Raw genomic sequence first — 23,411 nt, 5'->3', positions numbered from 1 at the left:
CATTTCTACTCTGAAAAATACATTCAGGGCCGGATTTACAAGGCACTAGCGCCTCCTTGCGCCATAATAGCGTCTTTTTTTTAATGCTAATGTGGCTCAATGAGGCAATTTTTGCTGCGCCATATTTACAAAGTGGCGCAATGCATGCATTGTGACACTTTGCGACCCCTTGTGCCACATTATGCCCGCGCCAGGCATAATGTATGCAAGGAGGGGTGCGTTCTGGCATTAGGAGGCCTGCAAAAATGGCGCTGTGAAATCTGCAAATTTTCAGGGCATCATTTTTGGCATCATTATTAACGCATGCTCAAAGCAAGCGTTAAAGTGATGCACCCATTTTAATCAATGGGCCTCCTTGAACTTTGCTGCTCTAGAGTCACAATTTTTGACGCTAGTGCAGCAAAGCGTCACAATAGTGTCAAATATTTTGACGCTATTGGCCTAAGGTGCGCCATGGTGGTGTTAGGTGGAACTGGGGGCGAGGCAAGAAAACTGGCACTTCAGCACTGATGTGCCCGTTTCTTGTAAATAGGCTCATTAGTTCCTAATTTTCTGTCGCATAGAAATTGACTTGTGCTCAACGATTGGTTGACAAGGAGAATCCCACACATATCCATCTGTACAGAGAAAGTGCAGTGTATGAACACATAGGAGAATAAACTGGTAGAAGTGTACCGTGCATAGAGTTGCGCTCTAAGCCTGAATGTGCAGGTTTCCAGCTATTGTGCATTGGTGACTGCGAGGTTTCCCAACTGTATGTGAAGTCCCGGACGAGGATGAGGAATGTTCATGGTGTCGGAAAAACAATAAAGAGGCATCGCACATCTTCTCTGCCCCTCCAGCTGGGCCAGTGACAAAACACAGCTCCTCTAATTACACTGGCCATGATGGATGGATCCTGGAAGTGCTTTGTACATTTCACAGCCATGTTTGCCTCCCCACACCTCGCAACAGTCAGCCTACTAAAATGTCAAAAACACTTGCGGTTTAGCACAGATCAAACTGACGTTCCTTGTGGTTTTCAGTCTTTAAAAAGCCTATAAAATATACTGCCACATTTTGTAAGCATGCATAGTCTTGAACCCCTGGTAATAGGAAAGTTGTACAGCAATGACATTCAAGAAGTAATAAGGACAAGCACTGGTAAATGCCAACAGGTCTATTTTAAAGAATGTTTTATTGTAATGTGAAGTGTTACAAGTAAATAGCATGGGATAGATACATATTTGGGTGGAAGCAAAGAATGGTAGCATAATATTGGTGTAGGTTAAAAGGTTAGATGGCATTTGAACTGTCAAGGCTGACCTAAACATCAATGTAGGTTAATGACTGTCCTTCTCACATCTGTGCTGCTGCCAGAGGAAAACACCATAAATTATCTTGTTTGCTAAGACACTTCAGTAGCATTAGGATGTCATATGTATGCTTCTAAAAGTTCAAATTTGGGCAGCTGGGCAAATAAACATAATTATCACAGCTGCTAGAGGGCAAGCACTTTTTTTGTTGAAGCGTAAACTTCTGCCCATTCCAAACATGTACTCCATAGTCCCAACATAGGAGCGAAGCCAAAGCCCCTCGCTAGTGATGTTCACGTAATTGTCTGGTGACCGCTGGGCTGTCAAACCAGACCATGGAAGGGTAGATTGACTCCATTTTGTATCCTCATTGACATTGTCTTTTGGTAAGGTTCCGGCTCCTGGAGAAATCCAGGGGAATGTGAAGTTTCAGGGAAAAAACTAGCAGTTCAAATAAGTTTCACTGATGATATTAAATAAGTTTCACTGATGATATTATGTTTGTTTTTGTGCATGTGAAATGGTGGTTGTGGAACCATCATTTATGTTCCCCTACAATTTTTCAGTGTATTTTCACAACTTTTTAGTTTATATTGTCACCTAATAGACATGTAAGTCTATTATGAACTAAAGAAACATTTCCGTCCAGGTAAGTTTGTTTTCGCAGAAGTACAGAAACACTTGGTGCTTCCACCTGTGAACCATTTTGCTTGCTGCGTTGGCTCAGGCTCTTGAATCCTCTGCTCCTGAATGAGTAGTGGGACCAAGGATGGGGATGTTCTAAGTTGTGCTGATTCTCTTTTATGGAGCCTTGTCAAAATTCACATGCTGTATGTGCATATTTATGATTATTCCTTATTATTAATGTAACATTGACACTGATTGTTTTGCTGTGAATCATTTAGTGTTTTACATTTTGTGGATACTTTGTTTGTAAAAGACCAGGCAGACATTTTAATGCTTCAAAAGAGCTTAATGTTTCCATATTGTATGACCTTACATTCTTTGTACCTGGCTATGGCAGTGCTTGGGTAGCTCAATGCCGGCATAAGCTGTTTTTTTCCTTCTCCCACCAGGCGTTCTATGGTATGGAAGCCTTTCTTTGTTTAGAAAATGTCTAACATGACTGCAAGACGGTGCCTTTTCTGGAGCTTTTGTCAGGGCACCCGTGCCTGGTTGATGTCAGTGTCTATTAAGATCACTTACAAATAGCTACAAACTAGTTAAGCAACCTCTTACAAATGTTACCACAACCTCAATTGTGTTTTTAGTCAAGACCATAGCCACTGCTTTCTCTACAAAAAAATTGACTTGTTACAGTACTGTACTGGTATATATATCTATAGCTTTCCAATTACACTTGGTTTCTGGCGCGCTTTACAGTCCATGTTTGGAAAGGGTGTTGATTATGGTTGGTCTATTTAGGAGTTGCTTGATAAGCAGAGATTTAAGTAGTTTAAGTTCTAGGAGTCTCAAACCCAGTAGTAATTATAAACAGACAATGAAACACATCCTTATTGGGCCTTATATTCATGTCCTTAACTTTACTAGCAAATAACACTGGTAAAGATCTGAACAATTCATGCCAATACATTAGTGTAATCCATGTAAGTGATATAGTTCCTATTTGTTTCTCATGTTTTACTTAATCTTTCATTCCCTAAAGTATTAGCCAATTGCAGATTGTTTTTTGTATTTTCTTCAGTGTAGCATCTTATTCTTGTATAGTGCAGACTTTGAGTTAAGTCGCTTCCAGGTGTTTATAAATCTGCCATTATTGGAAGCTCTGGTTCCAATCATGGAACCAGAAACTCTGGTTCCAATCATGGTTGAAGACTGTGGGAGTTTCTCAAAGTGCCTGTCACTGAGTCATCAAGTTGTTCAGAATACATGGTCATCCAATCCTTTACTTATCTTCACAGCGCAGAGAGCAGTAGTCAAATATTCTAGTTGCAATTGTGATTTTGTGCAAATGTATGTGAAGGAAGTATAGGGAGAAAGTAAAAAACAAAGCACAGTTCTTACAGATGAGTGAGTGTGTTATGTGTTCGGGGGGTTGGTGAACTGAAGCAGATGTGGGGAAATGCATTGATGGGAGTGAATCAATAATCAATGTTGTTACTCCATCTTAAACCGCTAATGACCATTGACAATGCCAGTTGTCCTAATTTTAGGTGTTTGTCAGTTGTTGTGTTGTATAGCTGGATGCAATATTTCTCAGAGAGGAACCAGAATACTGGTCGAGGTGAACACGATGGAACTCGCATAAAATTAGTTTGGGGTTAAGCCACACCCCTTTAGAAGACTACCCAGTTTTAGCATCAAGCTTAACAATAGTTTTATAGGTGGTGTAATCATTGTCTGTTGAGTGTTGCTCGGCAAATGCGTTGAGACAAAGCCATGTTCCAGTGAGGTAATATGAGAGAAATGTAGTGAAAGGAGTGTGAGAAATAGGACTTCGGCATGCGCGCAGAGATCCATGGTTCTTGTGATTCCATCCAGTTACCCTTAAATATTCATGTTTGTTTTGGATTAGCCTTATTTTCTGCAGGTGGACCACCCAGAGATTGCAAGTGTGCACAGAGAACCGTTGACCTCTGAGGGTTTTTTCTTTTTTTTAAAGTGGGGGATGATTAAGAGTGCAGTTATTCAGGATTTGGGAGTCCTCCGCTAGAAAGAGGGCATGAGTTTTGATTGTAGGAGCACGGGTCCTGTGACATTTATTGCCCAGTGATTAGGGCAAGGAACTTTAAATTCCTGCAGCAGTATAGATCCATTTTAATATGCTGAATACCCATTTCAGGAATCTGATAACCCACTGGCATAAAAAAGACGTGATAACCTTAGAGCCATGTGAGAGAGTCTGAGGTGAGATATGTTCCTGTCTGGGATTCTTATGCTGAAAAATGCATTTTTGTTCACTTGGTTGACCTGTAATCGGAGTAATGTATTGGAGTCCAAGTTCACATCTAAGCTGTTTAATTGTGTAGAAGTGTTTGGTGTGTGATCCAGGTACTTAATGCTAAAGAGACCTATGATCGTTATACTGAGGCACTCCAAAAGTGAGGATCTTTGTTTTTGGGGACTTGAATTTAAGGGGATCCAAGTGTCTATTAGCCTCAAACATTGAGTACGTCCTCATGTATGTTGGTGTGAAGGTTATTAAGCTTTCTAATGAAGTGGGTTATGTCAGGGAGGGCCATTTGTTGAGTGTTGGGCATAACACAGCTGGTTAGTGAATGATGTTGTGCAAAACAGAGGGTGCTAGCAGAAAGAACTCTTTGCAAGGTGTATGCCTTAATCCAAGTATAAACTGTGCCTTGGAATCTATTATCGATCAGCCTCTTCCTGATTATCCTAGTGCCCAATAGTGTGAAATACCGCCACTTTATTGAAAACTGCTGTATTTTTTTATGTTATCCAAGATATTTATTGATGTCTTTTGGGGTCTCTTGCAATATGGAAAACAGCTTGTTTTTCAGAGAAGATGTTGTTTTATCAGATGAAGGTTGTTTGTCAGACTAGCTCATAGATTTGAAGGAAGGCTGCTTTTCTCATCAGTTTTTCCAGGAATGGTCCATTCGTCCGTTGCTTTCCTTTGGCTTTGTAGTTTGTAGCTCACATTTTATGGCTTTCTATTTGCTGGCTTTATTTGCTTTCTGCTAGCCAGCTTGAGTTTGTCCCTCCCGTTGCCCAAACCTTGTTTACTGGATTCTTCCATGAACTCGTTTTCAGTAAATAGTCATTTAAATCTTGCTCCTATCTTGTCACATTTGCTGTGCATTTAAAGTTAGATGTCAAATGCCAGCTGCTGTTTTCCAGGTAGCTTAATGTTTATTTTTAGTTGTCTGACTTCAGAGAGAGAATTTATGTGACAGTCCTGCTGAATACCCATATGAGGCAAGTTGTATTTTTTCAATCACCCAACAAAAAAATAACGAACTGTGCACATGTTTCAGAATGTACCCGAATTAGTACATTTGAAGTGCTTTTTTTGTAATTCTGAAGTGTGGTGACAAAACATATTTGAATACGATCAAAACACATCAGTACACTGGGTGATGACATTTACACACATTGTGTGCAGTAAACTGTATTTCGGGGAAAATGTAATGGTAATTTTAATTGAAATGCTTCAGTCTACCCCACTCCACTCTTTCCCAATCTTTCAATCCTCTCAAGTGTACCCCACTCCAATCCGCCCGCTCCAGTTCACCCAATCTACCTCAATCCACTTAACCCTAAACTACTGCACTAAATTCCACTCTAACCAGTCTGCCCCACTCCACTCTACTCTAATACTCTCTACATAATCTACCCCACTCCACTTCACCCTACCACATGACACTCAATTCTACCCGCTCCAGTTAATCCTAACCCACTCCACCCTAATGCATCCCATTCCCATCTACCCTACTCCTCCCCAAACTACCCAGTGCCAATCTACCCCATCCAATCATCCCCACTCCATTCTACCCACTCCAAAATACACCAATCTACTCCACTCCAATATACTCACTCTCCTCTACCCCACTCTACCCCACCCCATTCCACTATAATTACTCCACTACGTTCCAGTCTACCCCACTGTACTCCACTCTGCTGCTTTCGACTCTACATCGCTCCACTCATCGCTCCACTCCAATCCTCTCAACTTAAATCTACCCCCCTTCAGTCTACTTCTCTCCACACCAGTCTACCTCACTCGCTCCTGTATACACCACTCAGGTCCACACCACTGCGCTCCAATCTACCCTACTCTACTCTACCCTACTCTACTCTACCCTACCTCAATCCACTGCACTCCACTCTACCCGCCTACTTCATTCCAATCTACCCTACTTTTATCCACTCCACCCTAATCTTTCACACTACACTCGCTACATTCTTCCCCAATCTATCTCACTTCATTCCAGTCTTGACTCCACTTCAGTCTATCCAACTCCACTCCAATCTACCCCATTCCACCCTACCCCAATCCAATTTACCCACTACAATACATCCCACTCCACTTTACCCCAATCTACCACTACCCGATTCCAGGCCAACCCAACCCACTTCACCTAAATCCACCCCACCCCATTCCACCGTAGTCTAATCTACCCTAGCCAATCCTCCCCAAACTACCTTACTCCAATCTACCCCATCCAATCCACCACACTCTAGTCTACTCCACTCCACTCCAGTGTACCTAACCCAGTCTACCCCACCCAATCTACTCCACCCCAATCCAGTTTACCCCAGATCACTCTTTCCAACCCTACTCCAACCTTCTCCACTCCAATCTACCCCACTCCACCCTACTGCAGCCTACTCCACTACACCCTAATCTACCCTATTCCACTCCAGCCTACCACACACCACTGTACTCCACTCTCATCTACCCCATTCTACTGTTCCCCAATACCCTCCATTCAACCCCAATACATTCTACTCCAGTCTACTCCACTCCAATCTACCCCAATACACCCCACTCCATTCTACCCCACTGTACGTCCACTCTTCTTCAACCTCCCCCACTCCACTCTACCCCAGTTTACCCTATTCCCCTCTACCCCAGTGTACCCCACTCCAATCTACCCAACCCAATTTTATCTGTGCAAGGCACAGCTCCCATATGATGTATTTAAGTTCGCAGATTGCCGAAATGTGTGACTTTAAAATCTTCAGGCACTGTGTTTTGTGTTGTAATTGCATTTCCATAGCTGTTCGTGGCGTTCACCTGATCTGAAAGCAGATATTTGAGCAGACATGCAGTAACATAGGCCATGTTTTTCGGTACAATTATTTATTTTACTTTTTACGCAGAGTTTTCTCTATATATTCCATGTTGGGAACTGCTGCTAGCTAGCGAAGCAAACAGAAATATCCCTTAAGGCTTCTTCCTAGTTGTCATCATGCCTGGACAGGGTGTCAGTTAGCTATTCAAATAGATCAGATAACAGGTGGCTGATAGATCAGCTCTGTTGGCCACTGCACACACAGATGATGAAATCCAACCTCTCAAAGGCGCTGGTACTGGGACGTATGTACAGCCTTCGGGTTAGAATTCACGGCCCCGCTTCGGGTGCACTTGTTAGACCCCGCAGCCCCCGATCACTTCAGCCCCCTCCCAGACTCAGTGTAATTAACTCCTCTGACCTAGTGGCCAGGTGCAAGCTGTGATTTTCAATATTATGTACAATGCGACCTATTCCCGAGGAAGTCGTTGTATCTTATTGAATAATGAAATGTAAACCTATTGAGCCCTTTCCTTGAACTTTATCTTTGCTCTGTTGTGTCTTAACTGTTACCGTTAATTAGCCTTAATGCGAGTGGATGGTCTCAGATGTAGGTTTAATCTACTGTTATGTTACATGTTTTGCGATAATAAGATTGCATACTTAAGTTTTCTTCTTTTATTTCAGTTTCTGGGAATTGCATTTCTCGGTATCGCACTGTGGGCGTGGAATGAAAAAGTGAGTTTTCATATTATCCACTGTTTATGCAAAAATATGTTTAAAAAAAATAGAAAATGTTAACAATATTATTAAACATTTAAACATAGTCTATTGGTGAAGATCAGCTGAAATGTTTGACAGCGTTCTATCTCTGCATTAGAAATGAATTGTTGCCTTGGCATCTGCACACCAGCCTCCAAGATCACTGTTGGATTCTGGTATGATCCACAAGAGACTTTCCCCTACGAAAGGCTGTCTGAGACCTAAAAAGCTGCAAAGGAGCAGGGATATCTTAAGGATTTTGGGGACCCTAAGCCAAAATTATTTTGGAGCCCCCTTTTCGGAACAGATGTGAGTTTCTGATCCAATTTCAGCTTTTTCACGCCCCCTTGGCCAGGTCACTGACAGTGCACAGGCACATTGGTCCAAATTTTGTTGGGCCTGATTCACAAAGGTAAATTTAAACTTTTGTGTAAGTTTGATTGTTTGGTGTTCACAAAGGGATTTACGAGTGGTGTCTTTATGAGTGCGAGTCTCCGCACATAAAGTGATAGGGCAGTCCCATCATTTTGTGTGTGGAGACTCTGCACTCGTAAAGATACTGCTGTCTAAAAGCCCTACTACAGGTGTATATTATTTATTTATTGTTTTAAACAAGAGTCTGACGACTGCTAAAGCTGTCTCAAAGGTCAGATCTAAAGAACTTGCCTGTGGCAGTCTGTCCTCACCTTGCTGACATGGTATTAGTTATTTAAAATAAAAAAAGGCCTGCTCACCTGCTTGATGCTTATAAAATTAGACTTGGATGCATATACTTTGTGTGTGTGGTACCTGGATGCCATATCAGCCCCATCCCCAAATTTCAAATACACTGAGGTGGACCTTGTGAGTATACACATTTTAATACAGAAAGTGAACATGCTCACTTTTTTCGCTCATTTGTTCTAAGTAAAAACTCACAATACCATTGGTAGCAAATACAGTATCACTCCCATCCCTCAAAGATGTTGTTAATAACGGGCACATTTTATTTAATTGAGTCCTTTAGAGTAGTATAATAGACATAATTTAAGAGTAAAAAGCTTAAGGACCGTCTAAGGTAGTGTGCCAACAAAGGGCAAAAGAAAAAGGGACAATTACCCTTTTATGTGCAGTAGAAACCTTATTCAGTGAAAATATATAATTTACTGTCCTCGCCTAACCCGCAGTTCTGAGGCTGAAAAATTGACTTTCACTGAAAATATGGCATGTAAAAGGTGACCGTTTACTCAAAATCGAGATTGAAAAGGTCTGAAAATCGCCTTTGCTCCTAAGATGTCTCTTTAAGCTCTGAGTTTGCAGAACAGGTGAGTCTATTTTCAAGATTCTGTTAAAAAACATCTGGTTTACATTGACATGCGTATACCCAGAAATTGCTACACCTAATCCTGCCCCAGCCTCACACTTTGATCCCCTGTGTTCTCTTCTCCACTTTCATTCCCGTACTCTTCTCTTTAACTCTGAAGTTTCATGAACCTTCAGTTCTTCTCAATCTGTCATATACTTTCTCTGTTCTCTGTCCCCGTAAACAAGTGTAAGAGAATTGCTTGAATACACACCACCATACCACAACCATAGTTTGGTAGCTCAGGAAAATATTGAACAAAAATGCATGGAGACAGGACACATTTTATTTTACTGTCTATAAGTAGCTTATATTAATTTCGATACTTGTTGCACAAACCATCTATTCATGAACAATCAGAAAATGGTCATATAGAGACTATCATTCGGACATCATGTCTCAATTTGTGCACTCTCTGATTTACTGTGGTACTGACCAGTTCTACTAATAAATATAAATTGGCGTTACCCAGAAAAAGACCACAAGAAGTAGTCTGGACTAGATTACTCTTGCAAAACCTATGCAGACAATGCAGTACAGCTCTACCACTGGGCTGGTGAGCATTCTATGGTGGTTAAAAAAAAAAACCCAAGAAAACCATGTCCTACATGTTCCAAAAACCCTTCACTTTTTAGTAACACAATCTCAAAGCTTTTCTCACTTTGGGCTTTTAAGGTAATAAATTGACAAACTGATTTCTGGTTTCAGCTGATAAACCTGATTTGTGCAGCGGATCATCTTTGTGGTGAAGTCAGATCCTAGTAGGCAATGATAGTTGGTAGCTAACTGATTCTCCTGATACAAGACAGCCAAAACGAAATGGTGTTGAGTGGAGTGTGTCATTGTGCTCTTAGTTCTGAAGTCTGATTTGATGGGCCTGTATTGACATGTGAAGGTTACAGGCACTCTTATGAATATTCCCTCCAGCAGCAGTGAGAGACTCTTTCTTTTCTTTAAGCTCATGAATTTTCTTTCTATGGCCAGTCATTGCATTTACCTGTCTTCGATGCATCTCTAATCTCATTCCATAGGACTGAGCAGTTCAGTCCTTTCTCTGTTTCTCATAAAGATCACAAGGACGCAAACTGTCTTTGGAGAACCAGACATATTAATAGAGTGACACAGTATCAGAGGCAACCTGTTCAACAAGATGCGCAGATCTTAACAAGCATCGAGCAGGCCCATTGGTGCGAAATAATTTCAATTTTTGAACCATGGGAAAAACTAAGTAGTGTTTGTTTGAATAAAGACTGAAAAGTTTGGTTGCACATTTTATATTAAGATTATTGTTTCTCTAGCATTTCCATTTACAAAACGAATACTAAAATGAGTAGTACTTGAATAACTCATCTGGATGTGGATAAAGTGACCTTACCTTAACTGCACCAAAGTTTAAGCTATTCCTGGCTTCAGTGGAACATCCTTATCAATGGTACTATCTTCAGAACCCTTCGTAAATCCACCTGCCAAGCCAGTTGCTTAAAGGAAAATGGGGATGTTTGATGCTATGATCTATTGGGGGGGGGGGGAGGGATGGCAGGAGGAGAGAGGGTGAGATTTGCAGGGGGTTGTTAAGATGTATGTAGAGAATGCGCAGCATGTATATGTAGTGGCTGAATTGCACAATGTAAAACCTGGTATCAATCCTGTCTTCCCCACTTGACCAAATTGTGTGATTGTAGGCAATTGCTTTTTCACTTTTCCTCCTTTTTCGTAGTTGTCGTATGTGAGGACCTCGACATACGACCCTAGGATGTGTGTTGTACAAAACCTTCTCTTGTGTTTGATTTAATGAGTACAATGTTGTTCATGTATAATAGCAACCCAGAGAGTGCCCGCATCAACTTATTTGCCTCTTTGATCGTTATTAGCATAGTTGAGAGGGTGGAGGGAAGAATAAATGTTTTTCAATTCATGTTTCAAAACTATCACTGTAAAATAAATACTTCTCAATAGACTGATATAATCTGATATAATAAGGTGAAACGGCTCTGCATTTTAATGAAATACACTTTTTAAATTTTGAAGAGACTTTAACATACGTTTGCACCTTTGTGTAGGGTACTGGGTTCTTTGTTGCATGACCCCCGTTTTTTTGCCTGGTATTTGATGCTACTTTGAATGAAGTGCACTGGGACCCTGCCAACCAGACAGCCAGTGGTCTTTCCCCAAAACTGTACAATTGGCAAAACCTTCAGCACCCTCTTTAAGTCCCTAGTAAATGGTACCCCTGGTACCTTGGGCCTGAGGTGGTAAAGAGGGTCCCTAACCACTGCAGCACAAAATGTGCCAGGGCAAGGGACCCCTCACCAAGCACATGACAGGTTTCCATTTCAGACTTCATGTCTTGGTGCAGACAAAAGTGAAAACACAACATGGCACACATCCTGTGTGCCATGTCCCCTAACACTGCATGCAGTATATGTAAGTAACCCCTACAGCAGGCCTTACAGCCCTAAGACAAGGTGCATTATATTCCATGTGAGGGCATATTTGCTCTTGACCGCTGTCTAGCACATGCATTTAAAATGGCTTCCCTGACCATTTATTATGTCTGAGAATTGACAAAGATATAGTAAGTGGCCAGGGAAGCCATTTTAAATGCAAGTGCCGGACACAAGTCAATACAAGTTCCCCAGCTACATGATGGCTTCACTAAAGATAGGGATGTTTGATATGAAACCTCTTGTATTCATGAACTCACACTGATGCCAGTGTTGGATTTACCACTACATACACCCAGAGGGCACCTTAGAGGTGCCCCCTGAAAATCTACCAGCGTCTGGTGTGCTTGCCGACTGGTTTCTGCCAGCCTGCCACCCATGACGCTGCTCTGGCCCCTTAGGGTGAGAGCCTTCTGATCTCTGGAGGCCCAGAACAAAAGCCTGTCCGGGAAGAGGGTTTAACACACCCACCCACAGGATGACTTGCTGATTAGCCTTCCTAAGGTGACAACTCAAAGGGCTGCTGCATATGAAATGCGATTCTGGAAGCTCCATATCACAGGAGAGGAAGCCACCACCCCCTCCCCCTGTCCAGAGCCCTCTTGGCACCTGGACAGGTGGGAAAATTAGCTAGTTAGATAGGTGTGCCATCTCCAGGCAAGTACCACCCTTAAGGTGGGCTACTACGAGGTGGACACAAACTTTCAGAGGTAGCCATCTTTGTGATGGCATACCTATGAATTCTGTGACAGGGTTATGCCTGCTTCCCACAGGAAGTGGTCATATAGGGGGCATAGTGACCCCAGGGGTCAGTAGCCCACAGGCTACTGCCCTACAAATCCCTAATGCCTCTAAATTCGGATTTAGGGGAGCCAGTGGCACCAGAGAAACAGATGCTGATGACCTACGACGACCAAGGACCCTGAAGAGCCCCAAAAGCAGAAGAAGCAGTTTGTTTGGTACCAACCCCATGGACCTGTCTGCATCTCCTTTCAATAATCTGCACAAAGTCGAATCGTCCTGCAGCTATGTCTCCAGAAACTTGAGAGGGCTTCCTTTCCTTCACAAAAGACTCAAGACCTCCTGTGAACGGCAGACCTATTCTCCAGCAAACTCCAAAGAAGCCTATTGAACAACCAAAACCCAACACCTGAAGTCACCACTGCACCCGCGCCTCCGACCTGAGTTGAAGTGGACCATCAGTTATGTTCCCCAGCCCTCCATAGTCTGAGTCCATCATGGTTTCATCCCTCCTGGACTCCCTGACAACGCCTGCTGCCTCTGCACGCAGCCCCCCTCTCTACTACAACTGCTCCAGTTAGGAAAACCCGACACCTAAAGACACCTCTGCACCTGTAGCCCCTTAGCTGTGGAGAAGAGGACAAAAGGTTCCTACCTATGCCCGAGCATCATGAGGCCTGAGCCCTACTGTTGGGTCAGCCTGACTCGCCTCCTGGCAAGAGCCTGCAACCTCTTTTCGCAGTGACAGATCTTCATTGAAACACATTGGCCACTCACTGTTTTGCATCCTGCACTTGGCCGTTGTCAATGCTGCCTTGGACCTTGCCTCCTACTCAGGTTAACTCCTGGACATTGGTCTTGTAAATCACTGTACTCTACCTGCTTGCAGAACTTGTTTTTCCTCCTACAAGGTAACATTGCAGAACTCTGAAATAGCACTGTGTCGCTTTTTAAAGTGAAAAGAATTTCTATTTAAAAACGTACTTATCTGAGCAGTTTTTCTCTGATGCCTAAACATATATAAAGGTACTTGCTATTTTTATAAATTGGTGTGAATCTCCTGTTTGAGTTGTCACATTCATTGGTTCCTGTGTGTATTTGTAGATGTCTTGCACTCCTCTGTGCTAAGCCTAAGGCTGCTCGACCACACAAACTCCAAATAGAGCTCTTTGGGATTGCATAGCAAGGCCTGTCAACTCATTGGGGAACCCCTGGACCCTTTACACAATATGGACATACCACATAAAGGGCCCACTTCCTGCTACCTCTGCTTCACAATATTTTTTTAAATGAAGGTGTTACTGAAGTTAAGAGTGGCGGGACAGCCTAGTTACTTAATTTCTTTAGCTTTTATTAACCTTTAAATAAATGCTTGCCTGTTTATTTAACATTGTTTAACGGTAGTGCTGAGTTGAGTAAACAGCAGTCCACTGCTGCTGTTGACCAGAAGACCGTATGTAAAGGTCAGGAGGGCTACATGTGTGGCCTCCACACCGCTATTACACCCCCCCCCCCCCCTCCACCTCCCCTCACCGGCCTGTACTTTGAGTATCATCGATCTAATGCCAAGACAAATTATATGGCTGCCTCCACTGTGCTTAATTTAAACACACTTTTCTCCTGTTCCTGTCTCACAAGTGAGCTGTACTAATACCTGCAGGGTGTCTATCATAACTCCGCTATTCCAACCACCAGTCGATGGTTCTTTTCGTACAGCATATAAGCACTCTGCTGTCTCACCTCTAGATTTCACCCAAATGTTTAGTCTGGGTAGTGTCTAAACAGGTCTTACTTACAATAAAAGGCCTCCACTGTGTTCCATTTGCACTGGGATAGTAATTAAATGTATGTTGCCCACAAGAAAGTTTGGCGCTTGATGACTTCAAACAGATGTACTACTGGACCATGCCAGCTGCGAGATCTCAGAAACAGACGACGTTTATCCAGAGAGGAGTCCCTCACATCCACACTGCATATTTCGGAGCTATACAGTGAATTTGGAAGGGGCCATGTAGAGGGGCCCAACAGATTAAATGTAGTCACCTGATTTCAGTACCACCACTGCATCCTTCCTGAGAAAATCATGTAAAACCATGATTTATTTATTGTTTAATAATGCATTCCCTAAGATGTGGTTTGTTTATTTTGCATCCCAAAGCTGGTGAAAATGATGAATAAATGTGCACTGTATGAAAACTGTCACAATCCAGTTTTCACCAAGATTGCACTTTCTAAAAATTGATTGTGATTTTACTCGCCTTCACAATAAGTAATGTGTACGTCCTGGTTGTCATGCAACCGATTTTGAGTAATTTGTTCAAGGAGCCTCTTGTTAAATGGGTGGTTGTGATGGATTAGTGAAAAAAAAGACTAGTATTCTTCTGAAAGCTACATAGTTTGCTTGTTTATAACTCTGCAAAATATAGTTCCATAGCTGAAGTCCTTGAACTGTAAAATTAATGCCTTCCCTTGATCTTCAAGAGAGGTTAGGAGAATGTGTAGAAGGCTTTTTTGAGTGAATTCGAGGAGCATCTATAGATTTACTTAGTATATTCTGTTGTTAAGTAAAGAATTGTTTGGTCAGTGGGAGTTGTCATTGATAGCATATGTTGGATAAGTAGAAGATCTTGTAGTTGAATCAGGTGTTGATGGGTTAACCAGTGAAACAATTTGACTGTCTTCATAGAGTCGCAGGGTTACTAGTTTTGTCATAGCTTTCTAGATTACTTGGAGCTGAAGCCGTTATGGTAGATTTCACTATAGCTGGGGATGAGAGGAATGATGCGTCACAGGTGGTGGAGGAGCAGAGGGCTCAATGACCATGGTCCATTCAGTGGTTTTGGGTGAGTGTATGACACCTTGCTTTTTCCCCTCCGCTAAGATTCAAATAGCTCTTTGCCATTAAAACTAGAGGGCAGTCCGGCTGGTTTTCAGGATAGAATATCTGTGTGGATTATTAGTGATGTGATGTAGTGATGAAGGTATATCAGAGCTGCTGATCAGCCACTACTGTTTCACAAGGTTTTTGGAAGCTGTGAGGAGGGACCCGTATGGTTAAGTGTTGGTTAACATTTCTGTATATAGATGGCTTGTTTTGAATGCAACAGAAACGATTCTTAGTTGAAGTACTGGCTTATTAAATGATTGAGTGGCAGGGCCATAATGCCTTTGTGTTGTTTGAGGATTTTGGTGGAGAAGATATAGTTGAGAATGAAGGTTTCTCTAGAGGATTCCGATGGTTTATCAGTAGTAGTGAATGAGATCGGGATGTGTGACAGAAAGTAGCTATCAGTGACTTACGTATGTTCTATAGGCCCATTTTGTTGTTGTTTTGTGGTTGGGTACTTTTCTGCTGAATGTCCTCACAGATCATGAGTAATTTATTGATGAAGATCACTTATAGTGTTTTTAATTGAATTATTGGGTCTTGGTAGGTTTTAGCCTGGTGGACCTTACTACCTTTCAGATTATTTAAATAGTTTGCAGTGGAGGATGGGATAATAGTTAGTTTGCAGGTCTAGCTGGCATTTCTTTGTGTGAAAATGCTTTAAGATTTTCTTAAGTGGATTGTATTGTCAGGATATGCCTGGTTGGTGATGTCCCTGTGATAATCGGATCATTTCGCCTTTCGGGTGCCTGTTTCTCCATGACTCATAAACCCATATGAGTTATTTTGTTATTGTCTGCTTTGTGTCTCGGGCTAACTAAGCCTGGAGCTTGAAGGGTGATCATGTTGAGAGAGTTTATCCTCGAAAGGTGTTGGTAGCATTGATATATATATATATAGACATAAAAAGGGAGGTTGGAAAAATGCAGAGATTTTTTTCTTAGGCATATAGTCTAACATGGTTGGGTGTATGTGTTGCTTTTTATTGTGAGTTGGTGACCTTGGACAGTGGATTCTGATGATGCCCCAAGTAATTGCCAGTGGGTGAGATTAATTTAAACAATGCACCCATCACATTTTGTTTTCCTTAATGCTGTGCCCTGTCTGTAATAGGTATGCCCAGATATGGCCCTGTCCTCACAGTGCAGCAGGACTCAAGCTATACTTCTCTGATGAGGACTAACTATGCTGAAACCGGTGGGTGGTCTGTTCAGAGGGGGGCCTGGACAGGCAGTTTGGGCTGGACTGTTCGTATTGGGGGCACGACAAAAACTGATAGTTGATTTCTGTCTGAGGTTTCATGTCGGCCAAAAAGATGGGCTGTGGTGCAGCCTTGCGTAAATGTGAGTGGCAGGGATTAGTTGAAGCCTTACAACCATCACTTTGTGTTTTCGTCAGAGGCATAGTGATGGGTCTCTGGGTATGGGTTTGGTTTCTGGCTAGTTGAAGTCCCAAGGCTTGATAAGTGGTCTGTGCAAGATAAGGCATTGTGGTCTATGAGAGAATGTACCTCTAGAATGAAGCAGAAAAGCCAGTAGGGAGGTTGCTACTTAAGGCTATTTACCTTGGAGAGGAAATAATTGAATGTAGTTAAGATGTGCCACTTAATGGATTGGAAACAAATTAGTTTGGGGTGAATTCTTATATTTTTGGGTAGAGAAGTTCCTGCAAAATACTTTTGCTTGCTGTGAATGAAGTTGATGTGTGATTTGTACGTTACAGATAGGCCACTTCCTCTCTGGTCCCCTCTTTACTCTATCAGTTTGGAAAGTCTTCCGGCACTATATCTTCAAAGAATGAGTTAGTCTATAGGTGTGTGTCAAGATTACTATATTTGAAATCATGAATCTCACAATATTTATGACTCCTGTTGTTGCCTTCAAGATTGGGGTTTATGATATGTACAAGTGTGAGTGTGGTATTTGTGTTGAATACACGCATCCTTTCCATGAGCCTTGTTATGGGGAACCTAGAATGTCCTTAGACTTGAAAGACATGCTGTAAAGTAGCCTAGGATGCTTGAGCATGTCAAATTGAGTGGGATTGAAAATTTTAAGATAGTGTTAGGGAGAGTTTGATTGAGTTTCAGCTTCCTTTAGAGATTACGGCGGTCATTCTGACCCCCGCCGGCGGCGGATGCCGGCGGTCATTCTGACCCCCGCCGGCGGCGGCTGCCGCCGGTCATTCTGACCCCCGCCGCCGGCGGCTGCCGCCGGCCTGGCGGGAACCGCCAGAAGACCGTACCGCGGTCGAAAGACCGCGGCGGTCATTCTGAGTTTCCCGCTGGGCTGGCGGGCGACCGCCAGTAGGCCGCCCGCCCGCCCATCGGGAAACCCCCTTCCACGAGGATGCCGGATCCGAATGGAGCCGGCGGAGTGGAAAGGGTGCGACGGGTGCAGTTGCACCCGTCACGATTTTCAGTGTCTGCTATGCAGACACTGAAAATCTTTGTGGGGCCCTGTTAGGGGGCCCCACGACACCCGTTCCCGCCAGCAAGGTTCTGGCGGTCAAAACCGCTAGAACCAGGCTGGCGGGAAGGGGGTCGGAATCCCCATGGCGGCACTGCCTGCAGCACCGCCATGGAGGATTCCTCAGGCCAGGGGAAAACCGGCAGGAAACCGCCGGTTTCCCTTTTCTGACCGCGGCTTTACCGCCGCGGTCAGAATTGGCCTGAATGCACCGCCAGCCTGTTGGCGGTGCATCCGCGGTCCAGACCGCCAGGGTCTGAATGACCCCCTACATGCTCTAGAGGTAAAAGAAGAAAACCTCTGAAGAAAGCAGTGAGTGTTTGGGACAGCAGCATTTAAATTAGGAGTCTTCTTAAAGATTATACAAGGGCAAAGTAGAGGATCTTGAAGGTGAAGAGGGTGCTTATTAGGGGTCAGTTTGCAAAACCTACTGCCTGAGATAGTCTCACGTCTACTTCCATGTTGCTAGATTTGCGATAGGATTCCGAAACACATTTGTTCAGGAGGTTTACTTTTTGGCTAAACTGTTCATGATGTTTAAGCCCAAAGTGATAATAGCCACACTACCACTGAATAGTCCCTCGTGTTAAGAGGAGGATGAATCTTGGTGGTGGCGTGTGATGTTTTAGCTATTTGGACTGCACAACAAGGTTAATTTTGTGATTGAGGATTACGGATGACAACGTGAATTTTAAAATAATCACTTGTTTACTAACATGAACAGGTCGGAAATGAAATGACTGCACTGTGTTTAGCATGATAGAGTTTTAAAGTCGACATGAGTGGGCTTAGACGTGCTTCAAATTCACTAGCACATTCCATATTATTTTAAAGGTAGCATGTTTTCTCGTTTCTCAGTGTTGTAGGGTCAGGAATAAAAGTACGACATGACTCTGTTTGGCAAATAATATGAGCATTTATGAATAACGTCCGGGAGGGCAGCACAGCACTGTGACTGATACCGCAGTCAACTTTGTCAGTTCAAATAGCCCTTTTTATATGTTCACCAAACCTTGAATGCGTCTGATCACTTGTCATGCATTTTGATTTATGCTCCTGCTTGGTACATTGTATCTCTACCTACGTTAGCATAAAGCCACATTTCTCTTTGAGAAAGCACCTAATTACGCATTTACAGAAAACTGAAGGTTACACATCTGTCATGAGCACATTTGTTAATAAACCGCAATGTCTTATCTCACGTTCTGAAGCCTATCAGTACTTTCTCTTTCAACTAACTCCAGACTTGGAAGCATTTCTGTCTGGCCTCCCTTGCACAGCTGCTGGCCTTCAAGCATCAAAGCTTATTGTGTTCCCTTTCTAAAACCACCATGGTGTATCCTTCCCTTGTGAACGTGGATTGGAATGTGTGCCATCCCTGCGTGTGTGTGTTATCAAGTTATGACTCAAGCTTTCTATGGCCTTCTACTTGCAGCTGCATTATGAATAAATGTTTCTGCTTGTCCTTGTCTTGCCTCCATGCTTTCTGTTCTGAGCTCTCTATTTGGACACCATGAGCATTCTGGGCCTGTATTCTTCTCTGATCATGTACGACTCTGCACATCTTCCTCTTAACTCATGCATTAGCAAAAGTGGGCCTTCTCCCTTTTCCATATTTTCAGTAACATCCCCCCCTTTAGTTGAACTTTCAACTACTTTTTCACCTTCCCTGCTACATACATTCATTAGTGTGTATATGTTGTCCTCGTCCTCCTGCACTTTCCTGGCTACCCTAATAGTGAACATCCCTCCCAACGTCTCGCTAACTCTCTTTCAGCATGCTACCACTCTTTGAAAGATACAAAACATCAATAAGATCACCACAAGTATCAGGAATAACCCCTTAACCAGTCCTAACAACCAGGATGGCATCCATACAAACCACCCTGAAAACCATTCGTCGGTGGCACCCCCCCTCGTCTGCCATCTTCTCCCGTAGGTTATGTAGAGTCTGTATGGCCTCCGTTATTGTTCCGTTGTCTGCATCATTAGCTGGCACGTATGTGCAACAGGCAGTTCCATTTTTGGCACAAACCCCCACCCTCCATGGCCGTCATCAAATCTAGCACATAACTATGTTGCATAAGCATCACCCTCACAGCCCGCATTTCTTCCTTGACTGCATTGAACCCATCTTCAGTCGCATTAATGGTCTTCATCAGTTCCCATTAGGTTATTTGCAGCCAGTAGGCAGTTGCTTTGACAAATGGGAAGATGCTTCCAAAGAACAATTGGGCATCATTGAACAACCTGCGCTTTCGTGGAACGTCTTCCCAGGTTGTAGTACCCATATAATCTGCATATCTCTTCTTCCGATGGTGTAGCAAGGTGGTTGGACGGCTCATGGGGTGGTCATGTAACTTTGAAATGTCCACCCCTGGAATCACCAAGGAGGGGGTGCGCACAGTAACTAAGGAACAAAGACCTCTCCATCCGTAAGGAAGTCGCGAGTACAACCATTCTCCGCATTGCCAATAGTAGTCCATCAGACTGGAGGTGCCCCATTGCATGTCAGCATTGTACCTTGTGGTGATGCAATTGATGTTTCGTCCTACCGAGACAGTTCCATTCCCTCTGAAACATAAAAAGAAAACAATTGGTGTTCTACCTGCTCGAAGAGTGGATGGCGTTTCTACCCAAGTTAATCTGGATATGTTTTCGTCCCATATAGCCTGACATTTCTGCTGTGTGCTATTATCACTCTGATTTCCCATCCATAAAGAGAGAGCTCTACATCCAAATGTTGCGCCATGGTACCACTGACCATGGACGTATTCTGATCCATTTACTCAAATATGGCCTCTCCTGACAATCTTGGGCATAGGTGTGGTTGAATAGTTTTTACAGAAAAGTGTAGGTCGTGATTCTCCCAGGAATCCCTGCTGTAATATTTTATTTTTCCATTTTTTACTCTTGTACCTCATTACCCCGGTCTCAGCCATTTTCTCTAACTTCACTATTAACTGCTTGTGGCCTGTCAGGACATTTGTTATATCGGCTAACTCCTCCTCATATTGTGTGGTGTTTACTAGGAATGCTCTCTGTCTTATCTGTAAGGGTTGCATCTGTGCTCTCATTTTGCAAAGATACAAATGTAATAAACATTGAGTAACATTCGCAGATACCTCCTTTTGACGATTGCAGCCTGTCTGTGCCACTAGCATGTGGAATCGGGGAACAAACAAAACATGATTCATTAGTAGTCTGCATGCCTATCTCTGTCGTGCTGATACCATATGTTGTTTAGTAAACGACCATGAATTTTATGGGATACATTTTCATACTTATATACTTCTCTCTGCAAGCGCTTAACATACTGACACATTGCCATATGTGGGCTAAAATACCATTGAAATGTAATTGCTAGCATAACAAAACATGAACAGAAAAACAAAATTGAAATTCATAACTGTCCACCAGCAGTGTCGAATAGGAGCTCCGCTGGCCTCTGTAGGACAGACACTGTCCTTCGTCTTTTTTCTTTGCCCTCCTCTAAAAGTTCCTGTGAAGGTGAAGATGGTGATGTGTGACATGAAGAAGGGGCCAATCAAACGTCTGACAGATGTATCCATGGATTCCTGCCCTTCACCTTCACTGCTGTGAGGGTGCTCTGGGTAACTAAGTAGGGGCCCTCGAACTTGCTGTCTCTCCATCGTCGTACTAAATTACGGATGTACACTTGCTGGCCCATGGAAATTGGACTGGTCTGCTGGCCTGCGGTGGTGCACTTCTCCTGTCGTGACACCGATTTAGAGAAGAACTTGACAGACTTCAATAACTGAGATAAATAACTACTCATCTCCTGTCCTAAATCCTCAGCTGTCTTTTGAGCATCTGTCCTCTGTCGCGCTATTGTTAAAGGAGTTGGCATAGGACGCCCTGTCACTATCTGGTGTGGGGTCAAGTGATGATCACTTCCTAGTTGGTTCCTGCAGTCATATAAGGCTAGTGGAAGGCAATACAGCCAGTTTTTCTGCAGTGTGCAGTCCTTCCCGTGAACGTGGATTGGAATGTGTGCCCTCCCTGTGTGTGTGTTATCAAGTTATGACTCAAGCTTTCTATGGCCTTCTACTTGCAGCTGCATTATGAATAAATGTTTCTGCTTGTCCTTGTCTTGCCTCCTTGCTTTCTGTTCTGAGCTCTCTATTTGGACGCCATGATCCTTCTTGGCCTATATTCTTATCTGTTCATGTAAAACTCTGCACATCTTCCTCCTAACTCATGCATTAGCAAAAATGGGCCTTCTCCTTTTTCCATCTTTTCAGTAACATCAGTAACATCACAAGTGTCATTCAGTAATCAATTTTGTTTTTTTATGACTCTTTTTATTGTTTTCATCATAAACAGTACAGTAAACACCCCAAGCTCAAACTACGGGGCCACATCTATAGCAGCAACATTTTGCATGTAGATTTATACAACAAGTCATAGGTGGCAAAGTATATGGTTACATTTGTTCAAATAATCATGGCCACTACATGCTGGTACATACACTATGAATCAGATTTTAGTATGTAATGTTAATACATTCTGATGGTTTTTCGATGCTGTGCTGCAACAACATGAGAATGTATTTCTTCTGTTGCACAATGTTCCGGAGGGCGGGAATTAACTCAGTTTATCATTTGAAGGCCAATTCCCCATGCCGAACGGAGGCTGTTTGTACTGTTTGAATATGATTTTGTTTTCTCTTTTAGGACGTGATGCATGGCTATTCATAAGAAGTCGAGCAAACAACATTTTCCATGTTGTGTTTTCTGTTTTATCAATGGATGACCAGATGTATTGCATGCTTGACACCACAATGACAATTTATTTGTCTGAAAACCTATAAAAATGATGTATTTGGGATGTGAGCCAAGTTCATTCCTCTAGGTTCTTTGGACGTAGACCTTAAGTTGGTCCAGCGGTTCATTCTGAACATAGTTTGTATTCCTGTTCCTGCTTTTAAACCGAACAGTCCTTGTGTGTGTTAGTTCTTTGATTCATTATTTGATTTGGACTGGACAGTAGTTAGTTCTTTCTATTGACGAAGATAGGGCACAATTTACACTGCCTCCAGAGTCATTTATATGCAGTTTTGAATATTTTGATTTGACATACCATTGCTGTTTTGCCTTCTGTTTACATTTTAAATAAACCTTCATGGTTTGTACTAGACCTTCTGTGTGGTTTTTCCAGTGTGGATTACTTGTTTGGATTTTCCTACGAGGGTCCTCTGGCTTTAAACTGTAATTTTATGCATGGGTCTATCGTCTTTTGGGACCACACATAGCCTGATCCATTACATCGATCTTTTTAATGTAAAAGGTGCCATCACATCTGAATGGTTAATTTAGTGCTGGGTTAAGGTGAATATTTTAGGATAAGTGGCAGACTTTGAGTTAGGGAACATATGTTATGAGCTTAAAATTAAGAAGCGGAATTTAAGCATCTTTGCATACAGAAAGTCATTATAGTAAATGTTGCCTATGTTGTGAAATTGTTTTTGCATGGTCTTTATTTGAAAAATGAGTTGTACGATATAAACGTTAAAGTGATTGATTAGGCTACTTTCATTTACAATATTCAGAACAGATAACGTGCTGGAGTCGAACATGAGGTGGTGAATATTGGGTATTCTAATTATTTAGGTGAACATAGGCTTCAATGGACCTTGCCAAGAGTGCAAATCATTTGGAGGCAGGAAAAACTTTTTGGTTGAAAGAAGTACCTTTGTCCCATCAGGGTTGGAAAAGTCTGACAGTGAAGA

The 23,411-nt window shown here is 42.7% G+C and overlaps 1 protein-coding gene across 1 annotated transcript in view; it reads left to right on the top strand.

The window, feature by feature from the left end:
- Positions 1-23,411, top strand: part of TSPAN5 (tetraspanin 5) — a 295,959-nt gene that overhangs the window by 180,266 nt on the left and 92,282 nt on the right. The window contains exon 2 of the mRNA XM_069238298.1: positions 7,703-7,753. Within this exon, the coding sequence (XP_069094399.1) occupies positions 7,703-7,753 (51 nt within the window). The remainder of the gene's footprint in view (positions 1-7,702; positions 7,754-23,411) is intronic.

Source organism: Pleurodeles waltl, chromosome 1_2 (assembly GCF_031143425.1).
Source record: "Pleurodeles waltl isolate 20211129_DDA chromosome 1_2, aPleWal1.hap1.20221129, whole genome shotgun sequence".
NCBI lineage: Eukaryota > Metazoa > Chordata > Amphibia > Caudata > Salamandridae > Pleurodeles > Pleurodeles waltl.
This window is presented reverse-complemented; position numbering and strand designations above follow the sequence as displayed.